We start from the raw sequence: 24,565 nt of genomic DNA, 5'->3' as shown, positions 1-24,565 counted from the left end.
TCAGCGGTGTGTAAGGAAAAGGGGGGAACCCTGGGCACGGCCCCCGAGGAAGGGTCTGCTTGACTGCCAACTGCACGAGGCACACGCTCTATGTGCCAGGCCACGAACAGCACGAGGCCCTGCGCTGGGGGGCACAGAGGCTCACCTCTTTCTCGGGCTTATGGAAGTGCTTCACGATGCCATTGACGGCCTCGCCGATGGACTCCTGGATCTGCCCAGTGTTCAGCTCTGATAAAAAAACCAACTGATCTCAGAGGAGGGCAGTGCTGAGCTTACGGAGCAAAAGACCGAGGACATGGAGACGCGGCCCCACCTGGACTGTGGGCAGCATGCCTTCTGCCTGCCCAACTCTGCTGAGCTTGCTTGTTTTAAAAGCTGGGGACTCCGAGTTCCCGTCGTGGCTCAGTGGCTAACGAATCCAATTACGAACCATGAGGTTGCAGGCTGGATCCCTGGCCTCCCTCAGGGGGTTAAGGATCCGGCGTTGCCGTGAGCTGTGGTGTAGGTTGCAGACGCGGTTCGGATCCCGCATTGCTGTGGCCCTGGTGTGGGCCGGTGGCTATAGTTCCGATTCGACCCCTAGCCTGGGAGCCTCCATATGCCGCGGGCGCAGCCCTGGAAAAGACAAAAATAAATAAGTAAATAAAAGCTTGGGACAAAATGCAAAAGCTATCCCCTCAGAGTTGTGTCTCTAAGGAATGCCGGTTAGGGTCACTCTCCACTTTGCCCTGGAACTTTCGGCAATGAAAAGAAGGCCAAGACTTGACGGTGAAACCCAGAAACCAGGAGGGGAGGGTCCAAAAGTTGCCCTCTCCTCTGTGGGCATCCACGGAGCACAGACCTCCCGGCTCAGCTCCCGGAGCTCTGCCCACCCCTTCCAGCCCGCCCAGGAGAGTGCCAAGTGCCCCCCGTGTCCCGAGAGGAGGGTGACACATGTCCCACCGGGTCCTGAGAGGAGAGTGACATGGGCCCGGGTGGCTGAGGAGGCCTGATCTGCCTCCCGTCTGGGCTCCCTGACATCAGCGCCCCCTCAGCCAGGCACTTACTGGGCTTGCTGTTGGGCGACACAGGCACGAGCCTCCGGATGACGCTGGGGGATGGCTGCAGGGGGGGCGTCCGGCACGGCCTCTCATCCACTTCCGGCTGGGACATGAGCAGCTCCCCAACAAGGACCCGCTCCAGGCTGCCGTCGTCCATGCCCTTCCCCAGCCACCGGCCACATGGGAACCTGAGTGTCAGCAGTGGCCTGTCAGAGTGGCCAGCTCCTCCGGCGTCCGTCCCCCTGCTGCTCAGCAGGAGCCATCCCCAAGCCACTCCCTGGGGACAGGGACCCCTCACCGCCCTGCCCACCATCCCACCTGCAACAGCAGCAGCGAGGCCCCTGGGGGGCTGGGCGGCCTGGAACCGCGTGGACGGGCGCCAGGCCTCATCGCGTGGAACTCGCGCCCACTCTTTTCAGGGCATGAGGCAGAACCAGACAGGAAGGTGCCTCCGCCCATCACAGCCTAAAGGTCTCCCTGAGAATCCTCCACACCTATGCATCAGCAAGTCCAGCCCCAGGCCCGAGGGCAGAGCTGAGCGAAGCCTTACTTGTAGGTGTGGCCGGTGACCCCGTTCCTGACCGTCACGTGCTCCACCAGCCACCGGGCGTACAGCCCGGCGTTGTCGTGGCCTATCTGCACCGTCGTGAGCTTCCCCAGGTTCTGGCACTGAGAGAAGAGCCCAAGAGAGGATGACGCAGGTCAGGGCGACAGGGGTGGGGCCCCTGCTGGCTCAGGGGGCCGGGGCCCCAGTGGTCACTGGGTACGACTGCGGTGCGGGTTCAATCCCTGGCCCGAGAACTTCCTCAAGCAGCAGGGCAGGAGGGAAGGTCAGGAGACGGTGGCACTCCTCAGAGGCACGGGTGGGACTGATGGCTGGCAACCTGGCCCCAGTACGAGCAGGGGCAGGGCACCCGGTCCCACGTGCTGCCGAGGCTGGCAGTACAGCACCACCTCAGGAGGCATGATGCTGAGAAAGGAGACCACACCTGCAGGGCCTGGCAGCAGCAGGCTCCAAAGGCCACGCGGCAGGCTGGGCTCTCCGTGAACACTTGGGCCATAGCTGCAAGAACCCTGGGGACCTCTCGACCCGCCGTGGACAGGGAGGCGGGCAGTGCAGACGGGTGTCTTCCCGCCAGGGACTACTCAGACGGGCAGGCGGGCGCCCCCTCCCCCGTCGGCCTCGGCTCTGGTCTCATCATCTCGGTGCAGGTCCAGCAGCCCAGCACTGCACAGACCCTGGCCTCGGGGCCACCCTCAGAAACCTGCCCTCCGCGGCTGCTGGAGCCCGGCCGGGGCTGCGGTCCGGGTCACACACACCTCGAAGGTCATCTCCAGCACGTTCCTGGGAATCTGCAGAATCTGTGTCTCCCCCAGTTCTCCCGAGATGCAGATCCACGGGTTGGCGGTGAACATGGAACCGCCCAGCTTCTTGCTCGGCACGATCAGGATGTGGTAAGGAATCACTGGTGAGGGGAAACCACAAAGGCACGGAGGGCTCAGGGCCCTGACCTGCCCCAGGGGTGCTCCCGGTCCAGGGCCTAGAGCAGCGGGCCCCGAGGACCCAGTCCCTGGCCAGCTGCGAATGTCAGCCGGTCTTCTCCTCAGTCTCACTCCTCTCAGGGTCGCCACCGAAACACCCAAACCCAAGGCAGCTGTCAGCTCAGAGCTAAGCAAGCCTGTTCCTTCAACGACATCACCAACTCAACCCTGCGCTGAACTGCTTTTCTGGGCACTTTTCTCGTGATCATCTCACGACTCTAACGACAGGCCAGGCAGGTGTCACAACGCATCTTCTGAGATGCTGAGAGGGCAACAGTTCCCCCCAGGTCTCCTCCATTTCAGCCCAGTGCTGCTTCGGCTAAAGCCCGACCCTTGCTCTGAGAGGGACGAGTCCATGCTGCTGGGGCAGACAATCAGCCGCAGGGCAAACCCAGACCCCGTCCCCGCACAGCATCTCTGGGCGCCGGAGAGACGAGACGCCAGGGGGCCTCCTCGGAGCGTTCTGAAGCCCCTTCCCAACTCTGCGGGCGGGAGACTGAGGCCCCCTGCAGGGCAGACACTGCTGGCAGACACATGAGGAGGGAGGGCAGGACGAGGCCTGGACCCAACCCGCCCGCTCTTTGCATCCCCGGGACCAGCCTGAAACCTGTGATGCTGCGCGATGCTCTCAGCCCCCAAGAGGGAGCGCGCCCCACAAAGCGTGCAGAGTGAGGCAGCCATGCCACCTGCTGCTGCTGCTTAGGCCTCAGAGCGGCTCCCAGGACCTCTGGGCCCACACGAGGCCGGGAGCTCCCTCCCCCAGAACAAGAGCAGGCAGCTCCAGGAGCAGCCCCGGAGGGCACGTGCACGCCGACTCTAACGGGGACGCCCCGGGCCTGCGGCGCTGGGGAAGCGTGGGGCTACTCACAGACGGTGGTGAAGACATTGGTGAAGCAGAAGTAATCCACGGCGCTGAAAGAGAGGAGGTGGTAGAGGAACTGCTCCTTCTCGTCGTCGCAGCGCAGGAAGGCATAGCGCTTGTACAGCTTCCTGCAGGAGGGAGGTGGCCGTCAGTCTCCGCCGAAAAAGAGCGAGAGGCCGGACTCTGCCGGCTCTGGAAGGAGGCCGCTGAGAGCACTTCAAGGCAAGCCCTGCAGAGGGGGCAGAGCCGGCACTCCGCCCGAGCGCTAGAGGGAGAGGGGCTGAAGCTCCCGCAGGAACCACGCTCTGCCTGTGTCCGAGGGCTGGACCTACTGTGATGTCAGCTGTCAGGACGCGGGCTGCGGACCCCTCAGGGATGCCGTGGGCACCGCCGGGGCGTGGTGCGTGGGGAGCAACGGCTGGTAGCAGGTCGGGGTCGGCACGCCTGCACCGCCAGTCTCGGGCCCCCAGCAGACCCGAGACCCGCAGGTCAGAGCACCCCTCTGAAAGTGAGCGGGAGCTGGGGACAGCTTCCAGGGAGAGGGACAGAGACTGGGGCTCCAGCAGGAAGAGCTGCAGGCCATCCCTTCCCTCGTCTGAAGCCTCCTCCAGTCCCACCTCGCCCGCTGCTCCTGCATCAGAGACCAGCCCCCTACTGGGCAGCGCAGGCCCCCTGCACCCACGGGGCCAGGCTCCCTCCCCAAGGAGCGAGGCCATGGAGGGCCGGATGCACAGGGAAGCCACACGGAGAACACAGGAAGGTCCCGTCCTGCCGGCCCAGACGGCCCTGGCCCTGCCCGAGAGCTCTGGGCCCCGGCAGACCAGGGCAGGGCCGCCCAGACGGCTGCTGAGACCCTTTCCACAGCTAATCCACCAGCCGAGGCCTCCTTTGCGCAGCTGCTACCCTTAAACACTGTAGCGGAGAATAAATCAGAAGAGGCTGCAGTAGAAGACGGCCCGCACCGAGCGGCCAGATGAAAAGCTCTCTCTGGGATTCAAAGAGCCATAAGCCAGAACGGGAGGGGCCTGAAGGACGCCACGGACTTAGACGGGGGTCGTCGAGGGGGACAGGGACAGAGCGGAAAAGCCCAGCTGGCTGGAGCTGCGGCTCTGAGAAGTGGTCCGTTCACGCGCTGGGAAGTTCCGCCAGGATCAATGACAGACCCTTGACACACAGGCGGAAGCACTGGCCATCGGCCCTCCAAGCGATGGATTTCTCCGAAGTGAAGGGAAGGCTGCGGCCAATTTCGAGAAGGGGCCTGAGGCGAAGCCCAGGCAGCGGCAGTGAGGGAGGGGCAGACAGAGCCGAGGCTGAGGACCGGGCACACGCAGGCGGGGTGCGGGGCTAGACAAGAGGTCATGCAGGATCCAAACTTTGACCCAGGTGGGCAGAAGGAGTGTGCGCTTCCTGCCGCCAAGGGAGCGAAGCTGACGATCGGACGCAGACCCAGGACGAGCACCCCGCCCAGCAGCGGGAGCAGGGCCACAAGGGAGAACCGACCAGGCCCTGAAAGGGCCAACAAAGCAGGAGGGTCTGAGGGGCTGGAGCTTCGTGCGAGCGAGCAGGGAGAGGGCGGAGCGAGGAGGACAGGCGGTGCCAAGTGCCCCCTTCCTCTCCCCGCGCCCGCCCCAAATGCCCCCTGTGGCAGCAAACCCTGCTCATTTTCCACTCACTGGAGAAGCGCGGGGGCAGACTCTCTCGTGAGAAGGTCTAGGCACTGAGTCAATTCTCAGCCTCTGTCCTCTAGCAAAACTATGGCTTAAAACAACAAACCAAACAGCGACCCCACGGCCTGTCCCTGGCTTGCTGCCGCCCAGGCCTTTAGGTTCACCGGCCACAGGCCTATCCGCTGCCCCTGCCTTCACAAAGCACCTGGGCCTGACCCCTCTCAGCCACCTGCAGCAGGAGACGCCCCCACAGCAGCAGGGTCGCGCCTGCCCCATCAGACCCTGGTGCCCACCCCGCCAGAGGCAGGCTGTGCCAGGACCACACCGGTCCTCTAGAACTTGGCACACAAACGATTCGCTTCCAAATGCCAGTTAAATGTTCACTGTTCTCTTTTAGTTGTTCCTTCAACTTCAAATTTTATTCTGAAGCCCTTTTGTCTCTAGAGGGAATCCAATGTAAGCACTTTAAGAACTGCCCTTGCATAACCTCTCAGAGTGAGCTCTCTAACCTTTCAAGGTTTTAAATCTGGTTTCTTGCTGTGGTTTAAACACACAACAAACAGTCTAAAAAACTACATTTTCACTTTGAATAAAAATAGATTCTGCAGGAGTTCCCGTTGTGGCTCAGTTGTTAACAAACCCAGCTAGTATCCATGAGGACACGGGTACAATCCCCGACCTCGCTCAGTCGGTTAAGGATCCAGTGTTGCCGGGAGCTGTAGTGTAGGTCACAGACTCGGCTCAAATCTGGTGTTGCTGTGGCTGTGGTGTAGGCTGGCAGCTGTAGCTCCGATTCGACCCCTGGCCTGGGAACCTCCATATGCCGTGGGGGCAGCCCTAAAAAGCAAAACAAAAGGTTCTGCAGATTTAGTCCATTATACAAATCTCCCCAAGGTTCACTCCCGTTGCATCATCCACAGGGGAGTCACATGATAAAGGGTATCGTGAAAAGATACCCAAGGAAACGAAAATCACAAGGGAACGTGCCCAACAGGCCTGCCGATGAAGAAAGAACCAAGCACGTTATACACGGAAAAAAAGCACAGAAGCCTCTAGGCTCACAGGCCACAGGCATAGCCTTGTCCCTGACTTCAGCAGTACAGGGGCCGGACCCTCTCAGCCCGCTCTCCGCCGGGGTAGCCCCTCCAGTGACTAAGGCCCGAGCAAACGCAAAGGACGTGAAATCGAGAGAGGGGACTGCGGTGGGAGGCGGGACATGCAGAGATATGCATCCGAGCTGGCCCCACGCTCAGGCGCGAACGGGACTTAACGGGACATCTCCGGGGGTCGTTTTCACTGTCCCATCCTTCTCCCCGCAAGACGGGAAGGAGACCAAGAAGATGCCCGTGAGGCGTACAAGTCGCGTGTGTGTCACAAGGAGAGAAGGACCCCCAGCTCGGAGGTGCCCACTGAGGGTCCACCCTTCTCACCACCTCTGTTCAGAAGGCTGTTGGGGGCACGCAGACGCAGAAGGCAGGGAGAACGGACGTAACATAAGCAGACACAGAAGAAGAAGAAATGCTGAGAAACGCTCAGCGGCTCCTTGAGCGTTGTCCCTGCATTGAGCAGTGGGGACAAACCCAACACCCCCTCCCCGTGGGGGTTGCCAGCCCCTCCGGCCACTCCCAGGAGCTGGCTCTACTCCAGGTGGAGTGGCCTTACTTGGTGAGCTCGTGGTCTGAGAGAAGCTGCTTCAGGTGTCTGGAAAGTAGCTTTTTTTCCATGGACAGCCGCACCCACGCTCTGGCTTTTCCCACGTCAGTCTTGATCTCCCCGATGTTCTGGATGTGCCTGAGCGGGGAGGGAAGAGGGAGGTGGAGGCGGGCAGAGGCGCCCACGGGGGAGACCCGAGCCCTCTGTTTAAAGGGGACACCTTGGCGACAACTGGAAACAGACTCTGAGGGGCTTATCACACCTGAGCCCCGCCTGACCTCATGTCCTGAATCAGGGACACTCTCAGGGGAGACATGGCTGAGCCGGCATCGGACTTCCTCCGCTCCGAATCAAGAAATATTCCTACGGCAAAAAAAAGGTGGTTAAGTCCAGAGATCTGACCCCCCAAACAGGGATGACCCTTCTCGTCTCAAATCACTAATTTCTACAGGAAGAGGCTGCTTGCTTTGGTAGCGCTTTCATCAGCCATTTCATGAATATTTATTAAGTACCTACTAGATATCAGACTTCATATTTTTATGCATGTTATCTCATTTAATTCTCTCACAACTTATGAGACAATCATGGAAAGTTATCACAAAGGAGGGAACTAAAATTCAGAAGAGTCAGCTGCCTCGCCCCAGTCACCCAAGTGGCAAAGCCAGGACTGGATGAAACGCAGATCCTCCGGCCCCTAACCCAGCATGTTCTCATCGTAAGTCACGGAAGCAGTGCTTCTACTTGGAGCTACTGCTCATGTCCTGCTTTTGCCTCAGAGAGCCCCAGGCCGTGCAAAGAACATGATCCAGAATGCTCAGCCCCCCTAGATCCTATGTCTTTCTAGCCTCGTGTCTGGCCCAGTGTTTAAAATTAGTTATTGTGGAGCTCCTGCCACGGCTCAGTGGAAACAAATCTGACTAGCATCCAAGAGAAAGCAGGTTCAATCCCTGGCCTTGCTCAGTGGGTTAAGGATCCGGCGTTGCTGTGAGCTGTGGTGAGGGTCGCAGACACGGCTCGGGTCCAGCATTGCTGTGGCTCTGGAGTAGGCCAGCAGCTGTAGCTCTGATTTGACCCCTAGCCTGGGCACCTCCATATGCCTCCAGTGTGGCCCTAAAAAGACAACAATAAATAAAATAAAATTAGTATCACCATCATTAGCTGCTGAGAACTTCTGGCCATGGTTTGTCCTTTGGCAATAACTTCTACAGCTTTTCCGAGAAGACTGCTCTCATACCCAGAAAGTAGACCAACAAACTCCTTAGAGAGTTTTGGTGCCTGGTTTTTAGCCAACTATTTCCCCCGTTTTCAGTGCCAGTTGAGATCAGCTAGTTCAAGGGCAAAGTTGACACTGAGTTCAGCCTACCTTTTCACTCACTTAAATCCATCTTTACCATGAGGATAAGAACATCCAGGAAAGGTAAAAAAAACTCCCTGGCAGAGAGAGGAGATGCTGCCGAGAAGCAGAAGGAGGAGGGACTGTCTGGAAGGGACACTGAGGACAGTGCAGTGAACAGACCCGGGGACCAGAGGCTCCTAGTCTGGCCTCCTTCTCCGTTCACTGTGTGGTCTCGAATAAATTCAATTCCTTTCTGGATCCCAGTTTCCTCCTCTTGTAAAATGAGGGCCGGACAAGATGAGCCCTGAGACCCCTGCCAACTCCGATATTTTTATTTAAAAAAAACGAAAACAAAAACCAGAAAGCAAGCGTACGGGGGTCATATACACCAGGCCTTGACTTTGAGGATTCCAAAGCTGGGCACTGACAAGCAGGCTCTCTGGACCGACACAGGATAGGTCATCTCAATGCCCATCTCAGAAGAAGAGCGTCTGCGCCAAGCACAGGGCATCCCAACTCATCTGAAACCCAAAGTCATTCCAGGACTGGGTTCCTGCTGATGTAAATCTCTCATCTCACTGATCAAAAGTCTCCAGAAACACATGATGGAAGCAAATCCCACGGCCTGGCACGCTCTGCGGCCCAGAGCCCTGCGGTGCAACATTTTCACAAGGAAAGGGGACAGCGCGAAGGCTTCACTGACCCGCGACAGTGACAGTCTGCGCAGACGCTGCCTTCAGGGGGCAGCGGGGCGCGCAGAGGGCGAGCGGTCCAGCGGCACAGAGACCGCCTTACCTGACGGGCCGACGCTTCCCGAGGCGAGTTTTCTCTGCTGGTTTTCCTGATAATGCAACAGGTGCGACCACAAGGCTGATTTCCCCTGGAACCAATGCAAGGAAGAAAGACCTCTCACTTTAGATTTCTGAGGGCACGGCATCCAGCCAACAGTCAGAGATCATTTGAACACACAGATGTGGGCTTTCGCTAAAAAGCATCTGTCCTGATTCTGATCTCAACCTTCCTGGACGCAGTGTACACAAACAGACACTCCCCCCCACTAAATCCAGGAGAAAGATAAAGAATGAAAGGGAACAGAACAAAGAAATGGGTCCTCCACGGAGAATAGGAAAGACGTGGCCAAAACAGACCCTGCCAATGGCCCACTGGGAAGGACGAAAGAAGCAAATGACCAATCAGTCTCTAAATGGTCTGCTGGCTAAAGGTCCGCTGGGCGAGCAGATGATGTGGCTTCTGCACAGAGGCGCTGAAACCCAGTCTACAAGACTCTATGACAGCTTCACATCCTGAAACATCTGAAGGTACGGCTGCCCCAGGGCCGCCACGGAGAGCAAGCCATCGCCAGGAGGATCTACTGCGGGCACTTGGAAAAGCTGCAGGAAAGGGGGCTGGCCCTTAGCTGCGAGCTGAGGCCCACCGAAGTCCACACAGCACAGCTGGGCATTTAAAAACCTAAGACACGCAGCTTCAACTGCTGGAGACACGCAGTGATCTGTCATTTCACCACGGTGCAATCTGAACAGCACGTTCGAGCCTGAAATAAGGGAACAACGTGCCTACAGCTAGTGGCCCAGCCGGCCGCCCAGCAACTGCTCTGTCTCTTTCTAGCGCACAGTGACGTTTGCCACAGGATATAAACTTTCTTTCAGATGCACGGGAGTTCTCTAGTGGCCCAGCAGGTTAAGGATGTGGGTTGTCACTGCAGCGGTTTCGGTTGATGCTGTGCGGCAGGCCTGCTCCCTGGCCCGGGAGCTTCCGCACGCCACAGGGGTGGCCAAAAAGTAAAAAGAAAACGAAAAGCAGATTCATGGTAAATCTTCCCATACAGTCAATAAAATATAAATGTAGTACACGTCTGATTTAGAAGTAGGATTTATTATGATCATTTATATTATGTGACTATTTTATGACGGAAGCTACAGAGCACGTCCTGGGGCTTGCTATGAACTAAGCACTGTGTTAAATTTTTAAAATACAGTGTTTTATTTAACGTTCCAAACAATCCTACAAGATCAGTAACCCTATCCTCGTGTTCTTTAGAAAAGAACAAACTGAGGGTCAGAAAAACGAAGTAACTTGTAGGAAAAGCACACGGCTAGGCAGGACAGTGCTGGGCCTCAGGTGCCGGAGGAGCTCGTGCTGGAACCATCGCCCTTCGAAGGGTGCCCTCCGCAGGCTCCTTCTGGAAGACAGTGTCTGAACTCCTAAAGTTACACTTTCTGAAGAAAATGTTAGGCTCTGCAATGAATGTGAGGATTTAAGGTCCCAGGATTTTCCCCAGGAGACTTTCAAGGATCTGTTTTATTTTTATCCACCAACTTGAGCTGTTTTGGGGGAAAAGAATTCAAGCATTTGAATGGGGAAAAAGACCCTCATCTATAGATCAGCAAACTCTTGACATAAACTTTCTGTATGTTTGGATTTCCTGTAAGATTAAACCAATGTAAAACCTCAATGACAGGTTTATAAAAAAAAAAAAGTTAAAACTAGAAAAGACTATTTCTTATTCACTGAAATACCAAATGTCTGAGAAAACACCTGGCCAACATCATCAGTGAGATTTACCCTCCTGTGCTGCTACCGACTGGTGCGGTAACACGGTGTACGTAGGAGACGCATGATGAGAGCTTAAAACATTCATGCTCTTGGAGTTCCCGTCGTGGCGCAGTGGACGCGAATCTGACTAGGAGCCATTAGGTTGAGGGTTCGATCCCTGGCCTTGCTCAGCGGGTCAAGGATCCGGTGTTGCCGTGAGCTGTGGTGTAGGTTGCAGACGTGGCTGGGGTCCTGCGTGGCTGTGGCTATGGCGTAGGCCAGCAGCTGTAGCTCCGATTCGACCCCTAGTCTGGGAACCTCCATATGCCGTAGGTGCTGTCCTAAAAAGCAAAAAAAAAAAATGCTCTTTGATTTAGAAATTCAACTTCTAGAAACCCATTCATCCATCCATTGACCGAAACCGCTGGAGCAGACTATCCCCAGAATCTAAGCAGATTAGGAAGGCAGCCGTCTGGATGTGACACAAGTTTGGCTGGTCACCGGAGTCCTTACATGCAGTGATGCCGCCAAAGGCAAGAGCGACACCAGGCCGCTGTGCCCGAGGCCGCCCGGGCACTCAGCCACTGCACTAGTGAGCAGGACAGCAAGGGCCAGGTGAGAGAGCAGCCGTGTGAGGCCTAGTGACAGGGCAAGGGGGGCGCTCTCGTTCAAGAGACGTGATTGTTCTTTTTCTTTGTTGGCAAAGGGGCTGATTGGGACTGCAAGATTCAGTACAGTCCGGCGAGCCATCTGGGAATGTGGCCACACGATTTACAGCACCAGATTCTCCAAGAATGTCACATGCATGAAAAATGAGAAACAATCCCTTTCACTAACCAGTCCTCAAATGGCAACAGTCAGAAAACCAGTGTGAAAAACCAAACCTCACCTCTAACTGTCACAAAACATACTAAAGAAGGAAGTCCACATCCTTGGGAAATGTCTCCAAAAGCCAGAGAGAGTGAGGAAAAGAGAGGCTCTTGTGAGCACCTGCTGCAGGCAGCCCTGCAGGCAGGCAGCTGACCTAGGAGGTTAGCAGCAAAGACTGCAGTTTGGGTTCTCCTTTGTTTTTTGAGGGTTTTTTGTCTTTTGAGGGCTGCACCTGCAGCATATGGAGGTTCCCAGGCTAGGGGTCTAATCGGAGATGTAGCTGCCGGCCTACACCACAGCCGAGCCACGTCTGAGACCTACACCACAGCTCACAGCAACGCTGGATCCTTAACTCACTAAGCCAGGCCAGGGATTGAACCTGCAACCTCATGGTTCCTAGTCGGATTCGTTTCCACTGCTCCACGACAGGAACTCTGCCCTGTGAATTCTTGAAGGATGTAGCTGCAAAGCCTCAGGGGACAGGTTAAAACATGTGATGATATGGTACTATTACTATTTATAATGCCTCACTAACTAACCCCATAAAGATTTTTATGGAGAATATTAAAAAGCTTGGGGGGGGGCATGCGTTTCACCAAAAAACTGAAAGACCTTAACTATATTGCCAGGCTTGCTAAGCCTGAAGGAAAATGATAAAATGAGTATGTATGTTCCACTCCTTTATTACAGAGAAAAGGAAAGAAACAGAAATTCTTCACGTCAGACCCAGCATAGTAATAGCTGTCACATGCTGCGTACCAACACGCTGAAACTTACTCTCACTGCATCTAATCACCATAACGACCCCGAAAGGCAGGTTTCATTAACTCTGTATTACAGATAAGGAAGATGAGACCTGAAATCACAAGTCATGTAAAGTCATCCACTGAAGCTAGGATGAAAATGCAAGTCCGGAGTTCCCACAGCAGAAATGAATCCGACTAGGAACCTTGAGGGTGCGGGTTTGATCCTGGCCTCGCTCAGTGGGTTAAGGATGCAGCATTGCCATGGGCTGTGGTGCAGGTCGCAGACATGGCTCAGATCTGGCGTTGCTGTGGCTCTGGCGTAGGCTGGCGGCTACAGCTCTGATTGGACCCCTAGCCTGGGAACCTCCATATGCTGCAGGTGTGGCCCTTAAAAGACAAAAAGACCAAAATAAATAAATAAACAAATAAATAAAATGCAAGTCCTTCTGAACCCAAAGCCCAAGGAGTTGCTACCATCCTGCAGCACTCCCAAAATTTTAGGGGTGTGATACACGATGATTAACATTCTTAAAAATCTGGGAGCTTCCTTGCAGTGTAGCAGGTTAAGGATCTAGTGCTGTCACCACAACAGCTTGGGTCACTGCTGTGGCGCAGGTTCAATCCCTGGCCCAGGAACTTGCACACGCCACAGGTGTGGCCAAAAAAAATCTGTAACCACAGTCTTGTCTATAATACTGAAAAATCAGAAATAACCCAAATGACCAAGGACTGATTCGTGCTGCAGATCTACACTGTGGCAACAGTAATTAAACCCGAGATTTCAGATGAAGAACACAAACATTCACAGAGAACCTCCCAGGCACCGGGCTTTACACAAATGACCTGACCACGTCCCCACCCGGATCCCACGGAGGTGAGTGCTTTCAAAACTCCACCACACACACGCGGAAACAGCTGAGGGGAGCTAGGCACCGCGTTCAGCCTCATAAACCTATCAACCGGGAATTAAAACCAGGACTCCCTGACTTAAAGTCTCGGCTCTGAAACACTCACTATGCTGTCACCTAAAGCTTCGTTAAGGACGTGCAAGAGGTATTTTGAGGGAGAAAAAACAGGTTCCTAGACATTATGCACAGTATGATCCCATTTGGATTTTTTAAAAAACAGCTTTACAGCTCACATAATTCGCGTCACCATAAAATTCACACTTACAAAGTGTACAATTTTCTGCACCAAAAACCTTTCTGGGGGGCGGGGGCTGCATGCCCTGGGCCAGAGAGCAAAGCCATACAGTTGCGACCTGCACCTTAACCACTGCACCACAAGGGAACTTCCAAAAAATCGGTTCTTTCGACTATTCACAGAGCCATGTACCTAATTTCAGATCCTTTCCAGTACCCCAAAAAGAAACCCCACTAGCGGGCACGCCTCGTCCCTCCTTCCTGCCGGCCCTCATCAACCTTCTGTCTACGGGTCTGCCTATTCCGGACATTTTACACAAGGGAGACCGTACACCAGGGGGTCTTCTGTGTCTGGCTCCTTCCACTTGGCGTGTCTTCGAGCCTCATCCTCACTGTACTGGGTCCTGCTTCACTCCTTCTACTGCTGAACATTTCACTATACGACTACACCGCATTTAGCATTTCTAGTCATCAGCTTACAGACACTTGGGTTGTTCCATGTTTTGGATATTGGGAGTAAGACGGCCAGAGGTAGGACCTGTTCCTCCATTTCTCTCGACCAGTAGCTAGCAGTGGACCTGCTGGGTCATATGGCGACTCTAACTCTTCAAGGAGCTGCCAGAGTCTTTTCTGAAGCAGCTGGACCACTTTACAGTCACATCAGCAATATCGGAAGGGTCTGATTTTCCACATCCTTACTAACACCTGTTATTGTCTTTTTTTTTTTTTTTGCCTTTTTCTAGGGCCGCTCCCACAGCAAATGGAGGTTCCAGGCTAGGGGTCTAATCAGAGCTGTAGTCACTGGCCTACACCACAGCCAGGGCAACGCGGGATCCGAGCCGCGTCTGCGATCTACACCACAGCTCACGGCAACGCCAGATCCTTAACCCACTGAGCAAGGCCAGGAATCAAACCCACAACCTCATGGCTCCCAGTCGGATTCGTTAACCATGGAGCCACGACGGGAACGCCGTACCTGTAATTGTCTTTTTTATTTTAGCTATCCTATTCGATGTGAAAAGCTATCTCATTCTGCTGGATTTGTCAGTTCGCAGCTGTACACGGAGCCACGTGCACAGAGAACGGCTCTGAAGGACTGATGAGGTGGATGCCGCTATGCTCATGAGAATGCAAACTCCGAGGGCAGGCATCTCGGTCTGTTTGTGCACTGAGGCATCTCAAGTGCCTATAAGAGTGCCTGGCACACTGCAGGCCCCAAGTACATATTTTCGGGATTCTTACATATATTCTCTAATTTTTCCATTAATTAAACTGCCTTTGAACACGTTTCAAGTCCTTTTCAAATGCAGAAAAGCCGGACAAGTGTGGGCAAGCTACTAAAGAAAAACGGAAAGGCAGCTGCTGAGCAGGGAGAGGCAGGCAGTCGCTACCTGCTTTACTTGTAGCCCGTGGCTCCATATGCGCTCCAGGAGGTCGCAGAGGCTGGCGATCAGCGTGTTCTCCTCCACTCCTGTGATGCTCACCTCCCCGTGCCCCAGCTCCACAGCCTCTCGCCCCATCTTCTCCACCAGCATCCTCTTGGTCTACAAGAAACCAGTCAGTGAGACCAGGCACCCACGGCGAGAGACACCACTCAGCTGCAGAGGCTGTGGCCGCCTGCACAGCCACCGCCGGACTCGGAGGGCAAGACGGGGTGGACCACAGCTCAGGTGTGTCTATGCCCTCCAGGCAGGTTACGGCAGAGCAGCTTCTCCAAAGGCTCAGCTGAGAAGAAGAGAACACAGAAACCGCGGCACGATGCTGGGCCAGCGACGTCACCACTCCAGATTCAGTCTTTCCATTTACGAGATGAAAACAGTTGAGTAAACCCTTTGATCAGGCTCCCCTCTGACATTATCGGCTTCTCACCGCTTAACTTATCGAACAATCCTTTCAGCATTTAATCCTGGAAATACATCTAAAGTACCTGTCAAGGGGATAAAAACTGAGAAGGAATAATTTGCTTTTAGGAGTTCCCATTGTGGCTCAGTGGTAATGAACCTGACTGGTATCTATGAGGATGCAGGTTCAATCCCTGGCCTCAGTCAGTGGGTTAAGGATCTGGTGTTGCCATGAACTGTGGTGTAGGTCACAGACGTGGCTCAGATCTCGAATTGCTGTGGCTGTGGTGAAGACTGGCAGCTGTAGCTCTGATTCGACCCGCAGCCTAGAAATTCCATACGCCTCAGGTGCAGTCCTAAAAAGCAAAAAAAAAAAAAGTAATTTTAGGTAAAAATTTTCACATGCTTATTGCAAAACAAAAACAAAAAAAACCACGCTGTATGATAAGAATTGCAGTTTTTACTACTGCGTGCCAGGACTTGTATTAAGCATTACCTTATCTCAATTAGGCCTAATAACTGAGGATATTACTATTTTTCCCAATTTACGATGAGGAAATTGAGGTCAGAGCACTTAAGTAACTTACCCAAACTCACAAAGCAAAGAAGTAGCAGATTTGGTCTCTGAATCTAAAGCTGCCTGAACACTAAATCCAAGTTCTTAAGTAAGATTTAACCTTGCTATAAATTTTGCGACAAAAATCTAAAGACCAAGGCAAAAAAAAAAAAAAAATCACCCCATATCTTACCTTTCAAAAGCAACAACTCCCACATTTTGACGAATTTCTTCCCAGTCTATTTTTAATGTTTTAATTGTAAAACAGATCTCACGTACAGACACCTATACGCACACGTGTGTGTGCTATTAGACTATCACAGCCATACCCAGGTTGGGAACCAACCTACCTCCCACCTACACCCCTGAAAAGCCTGGTGCCTTTTCAGATCGCCTTCCCGCTCTCGAAGTGATCACTCTTCTGACTCACACAATAAACTTACAGAAAAGCAAGAAAACGATCATCACATATATCTCATCCCTAAACAGTGCGGTTTAGTTTTGCCAGCGTATTTCCTTTCGTCATTTTCTTTTTCACTCAACGTCACGTTTGTCAAATGCATCCGCACTGACGACTACATCCGCGGTGCGCCTCCATCACTGCATCGCACTCCACTGCATAAACACACTATAACTGATTCTTTGTTCTCCTACTGACTGGCACTCAGGTTGATTCTGGTCGGGGGCTATTACAAGACTCCTATTGTCAACCTTCTTACACTTTTATCTCCTGGCTCCCATCGCAAAGGTTGCTCTGGGGAAAATACCCAGAATACTGGGGAGTCAATGCGTTCCTGATTTCCAAAGCAGCTGTACCAATTTTCACTTCTAACAGCTTCAGCGTCCCCTGCTGCTCCACAGGCCAGCCAACAGCGACAGCGTAAGGCCCACGCCTGCATGTCTTCGATCCGAAGACGCACACTTTCCCGCATGTTAGCAAACCTGCAGTGGGCATGACCTTCGTGGTCATGGCTGATCGGGCAGTGGACGTAAGGAAGTTGCCACTGCCCGGCCTGCACCTCAAAACTCGAGAAGCAAAGCCCAGCGAGAAGAGAGGAGCCCTCTTCCACCACAGTCAACACCGCCCATGCTCCTCGTGGCAGAAAAGACCACGCTGCCGGGAAAACCGTGGGCATCCAGGACCCGGACGAACCCACGCATTTTCTTTTAAATGCCTCAAGTCAAAATATCAGTACTGGTTTATCAACCTGACTTGTAACAGTTATAATTTCCTCTGCAAGAGAAAGTGTATTTGATTTCACTCTATAAATGAGGACCATTTAGAAATAAAAGGCAGGAAAATCTCCTTTTTCCACTGATGAACAAACAGGATGTAGGAAAAACCAAGTTTGTTCAATTCTCTTTAAAAGTATAGTGTACTGATTGGGTTGAAAGGCTATAATTTTTATTAGAAATTTAAAGTCATAACTAAAACATTAAAAATTAAGAGTGATTCTCTGGTGATCCAATCGCACTTTTGATATATACCCAGAAAAACTGAAACTGGGATCTCTTATCTCCGCACCCCAGGCTCACGGCAGCATTATTCCCAATGGCCCAGATCTGGACACCACCTCAGGAGCCCTGACAGATGAACCTGTGGTCAATCCACAGGACGGAACGTCACTCAGCCTTGAAAGAGGCGTCCCTGCCGTTCGCAGCGACACGGATGAACCTGGAGGACAAGACGCTCAGTGACACAAGCCACGCAGGGCACACAGCGCGTGACTCCACTCACATAAGGCATCTGACGTCGGCCAACAAACTCACTGCCGAGTCCCAAAGTGGAGAGAACAGAGTGGTGGCGGCTGGGGCTGGGGACAAAGGGGGCCCTGCGCTCAGGGGGCACGAAGTGTCAGGACTGACGGTGAGATGAGGACGATCCAGACAGCGAGACACTGCTCTTTGGCAGGACAGCGCAACGCAGGCTAGGCCGGGAGGGCAGACCTCACGGTGTGGTCTCACCACAAAATAAACACGCGAACAACACGAAAGAACACAAGGAGATGTTTGCCGTGACGGCGGTGGCGGCATCACCAGCGTGTGCACCCGTCCAACCGCCCCGAGACGCACGTGGGCACGTCGGAGCCCTCTGCACACCAGCTACACCCTAACGAAACTTTTAAAAATGACTACTCCTGTGGAAATGCAGAAAAACATCTGACAACAAGCTTACACTGAATACTACACTGGCACAGAGCAGGCACGCAGTGAATTCTCGCTTCTAGACATATGACATCAGTGGCCATCAGATTAAAATAAACAAAAACAGTTTCATGTTTAGGACTCATCTGCTGAAGACAATTCGACTACATTATTTAAGATACTCCTTAAATTTAATGATTTTAAATAAGTAATATAGAGGTCTAAAATTAAAACCACATCTGTCTCTCAGGTTTAAAGAATACATGTTAAGTTTACATCAAGCAAGTGTGCTTGCTCTCGTTAACGGTCTATTTCTTAAAAAACAAATACACCTAATTCCAAGGTCAGAGGCTCTGAACATCAGGAGGACCCCACTGTGTGCCTGGCATCTTCGCGCTCAGGGAAGAGCACGGGCGGCGCGAAGCCCCGCTCCCCCCTCGACGGCCGGGACGCGAGCGCAGGGGCGCCGGCACCCACCTTGTTGCGGCACTCCTTCAGCAGCCCCTCCACGAACTTCCAGTTGGTCTGGGCGATCACGGACGGGGAGAGGTTGGACAGTTTGGGCTGTCGGATGGTGCTGCCCATGTTCCTGGCTTCCTGGATGTACTTCTAAAGCAAAGGGGAAAAATCAGACGCTGCCCAGGCACACGGACCACGGGCAAGCAGTCCTGGTGGGCGTCTGAAGAGGGCGCTGCCACCCTGCACGTTCTCACGGCCTCTTTCTAGGCTCGGAGCCCCAAGTTGAACAGGCAACACTGTGTTATCTTAGGGGGAAAGTGAAATAAGGTGATAAATTAGTTCTTTTTCTTCTGATGTAAAGCCCTCCCTAACTACTGGAATTACCGTGGCTCTAACGTTACGTCATGTTTTTAACTACAACTCAGGCTGCACCACGTGTGAGCAGCTCTTAGGAGTAACCCATTCGGAGCTCAGAGCATCACTGAGAAAATCGCTTTGCCCACCCAGCTGGGAGGATTTGATTCCTCTGTTCAAAGACCCCCATGCTCGCTAACTCGGGCCTGGAAAGCATGTCTGCACACTCAGCACGAGTGCCGTTTCCGCTTTTCGACCATTTGCTGGTGGTTCCCCAAATCCTTGTTTAACAGAGAACCCACATCGATGCAGCAACCCGCACACTGAGCGCCTCTCAGGAGTCTAGTTCACGACCTACATCTCTCCCCCAACCTCCTCCTTCCCCAGATTCTCGCCGGCACGATTCCGTCCACTCCATTCTGGCCGCTCGTCTGCCCCCACTGACCCCCAGGCTTAGGCTGCAGTCACCGTGACCTGGGCTGCTGCCGCGTGCCTCCGCCCTGCCGGTACCTCCAGGACCTCCCTCCTAAGCACTGTCGGCCCACAGCCTCCGCCACACACCACCAGGCTTTGGACGCTGCACCTCCTCTGCTGCACTGCTCGCCTCTGTCTCCTCAAGGCTTAACTGCTGCTTCCCCCGAGCAGTTCTGTTTGAGATCACCCCGGAGACAACGGACCTCTGCTTCCTCTGATCAGTGATGAAACACCAGTGTGCCTCTCATGGGCCCTTTCGAGACTCTTCTACACAAGCCAGCTGTGTACCTGCCTTTGCTCCCTTAATAGACTAAGATTCCCTAAGGACAAAGCCGCCTCCTTGTCCTCCTTACATTTCGAAGTACTTCCTACAGTGATTCTGACCAAAACGTGCGCAATAAACAGGTGGGAGAGCCGGGGAAACGTGCGATACCCTGCATCCAACACCCATTATGCCACCTCACAGCAACTCTAAGCTAAACTGTACTCTCTAAACCCAGCAGCTACGAACTCATAACTGTACATGCAATTTTAATTTAACTCACTTAAAACATGGCAAAAGCAAAATATTTTCCCAATCACTGAGGTGCCAGACACATATGAAAACAACATGCTTTACTGGACTTTACTGGTATAAAAGGCAAACAGCAGAGCCTTTTCTCAAAAAGAAGTTGCTGAACTGTTTCTAAAGATGAAGCTCCATTTTCACAACTTCTCTGCAACTCAGTAAGGCAGGGTCTCCAACCTGAGGTTTATAACTAGCAACTTTACTGGTAAAAGTTACACCAGAACTAAGAAACTCAGCTTACAAGCAGTAAGGTCTCAGGTCAATTCAAGAATCTTCAATAATAAATTCCTTTGCTCCTCTGAGAAAAAAGTCAAGATCACGTATTTTAAAGTAAGATACAGGAGGCTCCCTGGTAGCCCAGCAGGTTAAGGATCCAGTGCTGTCACTACTGCAGCCTGGGTCACTACTGTGGCACAGGTTTGACCCTCGGCCTAGGAACTTCTTCATGCCTCAGGTGTGGCCAAAATTAATTAATTAAGATGCAGAAGAAATAGGAAAAAAGGCTCCCCTTCCCCAGGTTTAGAGATTCACAGCATTAACCCCAGTTCAGCTATTCCTCCTCCTCACTCGAACAAAACTGACTTCTTTACTACCGTACCACCACAAAAAGCCTCCAAAATTTTAAAAAGATTCCTCCCAAGTTTCGAACTCATCTTCTGAGGTCCCGGGTTCCCCTCCCGCTCCCCCGGCCCCGGGAGGAAGACGCCTGCACGAGCGACTACTGACAGGGCAGCGAAAGTTCTCTTCCAAGCACTGGCATCGCTCCGGAACAAGGCCGCACATCTGGCTCAGCCAGACGCTGCACGTCCTGGATCTGCCGTGACCTGGGCCCACACCAGCTACCAGGAACAAACCTATCAGTAACGCTCCTTGCTGGAGAGGACATTTGAATCAGATCAGAGGCCAAGGAAATGGGGACGAGAAGGGGGTGGAGCATGAAGACAGGGTCATTCCTGGTCACTCCCAAGGAGTCTGACCTCTCTCTGGTCATTGTCCAAACGCAGGTGCTCCGTGTGCTGCTTCTGCCGGTCTTTCCGCCTCCACTGGGCAGGGGCATTTCTTTTTGTCCACCTGGCGAGATCAAAGCCGACGATGAAGACTCTCCCGCTAAGAAGGAAGGTTAACTGACAGGAGGAAACTTAAAACGTCCAGAGACCAATGCTGGCCACGGGAAATCCCCACGAAGTCCCCAGAGGTGGCTCCAAAACTTGAAAAGCGCAGCTTAAAGATCAGTGACTGCGTAAGAGCGAGCTAACTCCTCAGCGAACAGAAACAGATGGATGTGATATTATATATACAATATATAGCACACAGTCTCAAACACCCACAGAAGCCCTGCTTTCAGATCTCTTCTCCCCCAGCTCTGCCTGGGCACTGACACACTCATCAGAAAAGTAACGAAGAAGAGCAGTCCCGCTAAGGGACCCACTTGCAATTCTGACTCCAACCACTTCGGCCACCACTTCCTGGAGACGGCGCTGGCTGGGCGCCCAGCCGCAGCCTGCCCTCCGAGGGCTGACACGTGGTGTCAGCCCAGTCTGCACGGCGGAGGCAGCTGACGACACGCTCTCACCTGTTCCCTTGTCCAAGCATGTGAACAACCTGGACAGGTCATGTCTTCTCCATTATCTGCTTTACAAAAGTCAGGGTCTCCTCCAGGTCCCGCACGACCCTCACCACCACGCTAGAGAGCTGCACGAGGGAGTCCCCGGGGTCGACTCACTTGTTGCTGGCTGGCCCAGTGGAGAGCACGTCCGACTGCAGCTTAGGGAAGAAGCCCGGCTCATACTTTCCTTGTCCGATCTTCATGTCCAGCAGGTGCGGGTGAACCGCAGTATGATCGATTTTTGCCAGTCGCAGCTCAATTGCCTTCTCTGGATGAGAATGAAAAAATAAAATATACTGTATTTTGGGTCATAAAACAAGTCTCAATAAACTCAAAATAACATAAATCTACAAAGTATGTCTGGTGACCACAATAATCAATAATAATGTCTTAAAACTGAATAACACACTTCTAAATAACCCAAGGGTGAAAAAAGGAAAATGAGAAAGTATTTTGAGCTGAATTAAAAGAAAACACAAAATATCAAAATTTGTGTGACATCATTAAAATATTACTTAAAAGATTTAGAGCTTTAGGAAAAAAGTCTCTAACAACCTTGGCTTCCACCTTAAGAAACTAGAAACAGAAGAGCGAATTAAATACCAACGAAGTACAAGAAAGGAAACAATAAAGGCCCGAGGAAACTCCATGAAACAGCAAACAGGCACTCCCGTTGTGGCTCAGCCGAAACGAATCCGACTAGGAACCATGAGGTTGAAGGTCTGATCCCTGGCCTCACTCAGTGGGTTAAGGATCTGGCGTTGCTATGGCTGTGGTGTAGGTCACAGACACCGCCCAGACCTGGTGTTGCTGTGGCTGTGGTGCAGGCCGGCAGCTGCAGCTCCAATTAGACCCCTAGCCTGGAAAACTCCATATGCCACAGGTGCGGCCCTAAAAAGCAAAAAAAAAAAAAAAAAAGCAAAAAAAAAAAAAGAAAGAAAGAAAGAAAAGAAAGAAACGGCAAACAGAAAATTAGTGAATCTGAAAACTGGTTCTTTCAAAAGATCAGCAAAAATGCTACCAGTCCTTCGGATAACAGATTTTTAAAAGACACAACCACCAACATCAGAAAAGAGGGGCGACGTTGCTAGAGAGCCTGCAGATATTACTAAGGGAGTATTACAGACAGCTTAGCGCCAACAAATGTGACAACAGATGAAAGTCACAAAGCTCACTCAAGGAAAAAGACAACCTGAATAGCCCTATAGCTAAGTTTTAAATTGAACCTATAGTCTAAAACCTTCCTACCATGAAAACTCCAGGCTCAGGTAGCTTCACTGATGAATTCTGCTAAACATTTGAAGAAGAAATAATATCACTTACACAAGACCTTCCAGGAAACTGAAGAGACTATTTCCCAACTTTTTCTATGAGGCCAGCATTACCCTGATACCAAATCAGAAGAAGATATTATAAGAAAATTATGAACCAAATCCCTCATGAAAATAGATGCAAAACTTCTAAACAAATTTTTAGGAAAGCAGATCCAGTAATAAAAATACATCATGATCAAATAGAGTTTATCTCAGGAATGCAAGAATGATTTACACATTCAAAAATCATGGAGTTCCCATCGTGGCTCAGCAATAACAAATCCAACTGATATCCATGAGGACATCAGTCAATCCCTGGCCTCGCTCAGTGGGTTAAGGATCTGGTGTTGCAGTGAGCAGTGGTATAGGTCACAGACGTGGCTCAGAGCTGGCGCTGCTGTGGCTGTGGGGTAGGCTGGCAGCTACAGCTCAGATTCAACCCCTAGCTTGGGAACTTCTGTATGCTGCAGGTGCAGTTCTAAAAAGACAAAACAAACAAACAAACAATGAATTCAATTCACCATAATAACAAACTAAAACTAAAGACCAAATAATTATCCCAAAGGAATCAAGAAAGCATTTCAAAAGACAACCCCCACATCTGATAAAAATTCCCAGCAAGCTACTAACAGAAACTAACATCCTCAGTGATGAAACCATGGCGGCAACACCACACTTAATGGCAAATCCTTTTCCCCAAAATCAGAAAGAAGACAGGCATGTCCACGCTCACCACTTCTATTTGCCATTGTACTAGATAGAGGCTCTAGCCAGAGCAAGAAAAAAGTAAAAGACATCAAGGCTGGAAAGGAAAAAGTAAAACTATCATTATTTGCAGGCAATAAGATTTGTATACGTAAAAAATATGAAAGAATATACAAAAAAACTACCAGTTTAGGATGGCCGTAGGGCAGATCAACACACAAAACTCTATTATATTTCCATACGTTAGCAATGCATAATGAGAAACTGAGGTGTGAAAATACCATTTACAATAGCAGTAAACATACGCAATACTCGGGAACAAATACGACTGAAGATATGCAAAACCTGTTCACTGAAAACTACGTGGCTCTGCTGAGAGAAACTAAAGGACTCAGTCGATGGAGAGACGCGCCATGTTCATTTATCAGAAGACTCAATAATGTCAAAACATCAGTTCTCCCTAAACTGGTCTATAGCTTCAAGGCAACCCAGACAAAAACTTCAGAAGGCTACCTGTAGATTGGCAAACTGATTCCAAATATATATGAAATTAAAAGGACTACACTACACAACACAAGAACAAAGTTAAAGGACTAACACTGCCTGACTTTAAGATTCAATCAAAGTTACAGTAAGCAAGACAGTGCAGAATTGGTGTAAATGCAGACTAACAGATCAATGAAACAGAACAAGAATCCAGAAACAGACTCATGTATAGAGATCACAGATATTTTCACAAGGGTGAAAAGACAATTTATTAGAGAGAGGACAGTCTTTTTAACGTCTGATTCTGGAACAGCTGGATACCCATACGGAAAAAAGAAACCTGGACCCTTAGCTTACACTACTTATCAACGTCAACTTGAAATGGGTCACAGACCTAAATATAAAGCTTAAAAGTTCCAAAACTTATAACTGCCTCCTGCAGCTCCACACCAAGAAAACGAACAGCCCCATCCAAAAATGGGCAGAAGATCTAAAGAGACAGTTCTCCAAAGAAGACGCACAGATGGCCAGAACACATGAAAAGATGGTCACCATCACTCAAGATCAGAGACATGCAAATCAAACCCACCATGAGGTACCACCTTACAGCAGCCAGAAGGGCCATCATCCAAAGGTCTACAAACAAG

The 24,565-nt window shown here is 51.8% G+C and overlaps 1 protein-coding gene across 1 annotated transcript in view; it reads right to left on the bottom strand.

Annotated features, from left to right (window-relative positions):
* The window catches only part of DENND5A (DENN domain containing 5A), an 88,963-nt gene that overhangs the window by 3,766 nt on the left and 60,632 nt on the right, over positions 1 to 24,565 (bottom strand). The window contains 12 exon segments of the mRNA XM_021062252.1: positions 146 to 228; positions 1,047 to 1,228; positions 1,591 to 1,709; positions 2,361 to 2,506; positions 3,451 to 3,572; positions 6,774 to 6,902; positions 7,043 to 7,127; positions 8,896 to 8,980; positions 14,803 to 14,955; positions 18,431 to 18,562; positions 20,786 to 20,915; positions 21,532 to 21,682. Coding sequence (XP_020917911.1) covers positions 146 to 228; positions 1,047 to 1,228; positions 1,591 to 1,709; positions 2,361 to 2,506; positions 3,451 to 3,572; positions 6,774 to 6,902; positions 7,043 to 7,127; positions 8,896 to 8,980; positions 14,803 to 14,955; positions 18,431 to 18,562; positions 20,786 to 20,915; positions 21,532 to 21,682 — 1,517 coding nt within the window.

This window comes from Sus scrofa, chromosome 9 (genome assembly GCF_000003025.6).
Source record: "Sus scrofa isolate TJ Tabasco breed Duroc chromosome 9, Sscrofa11.1, whole genome shotgun sequence".
Lineage (NCBI taxonomy): Eukaryota > Metazoa > Chordata > Mammalia > Artiodactyla > Suidae > Sus > Sus scrofa.
The sequence above is the reverse complement of the archived record's forward strand: the minus strand, read 5'-3'. Positions and strand labels throughout refer to the sequence as shown.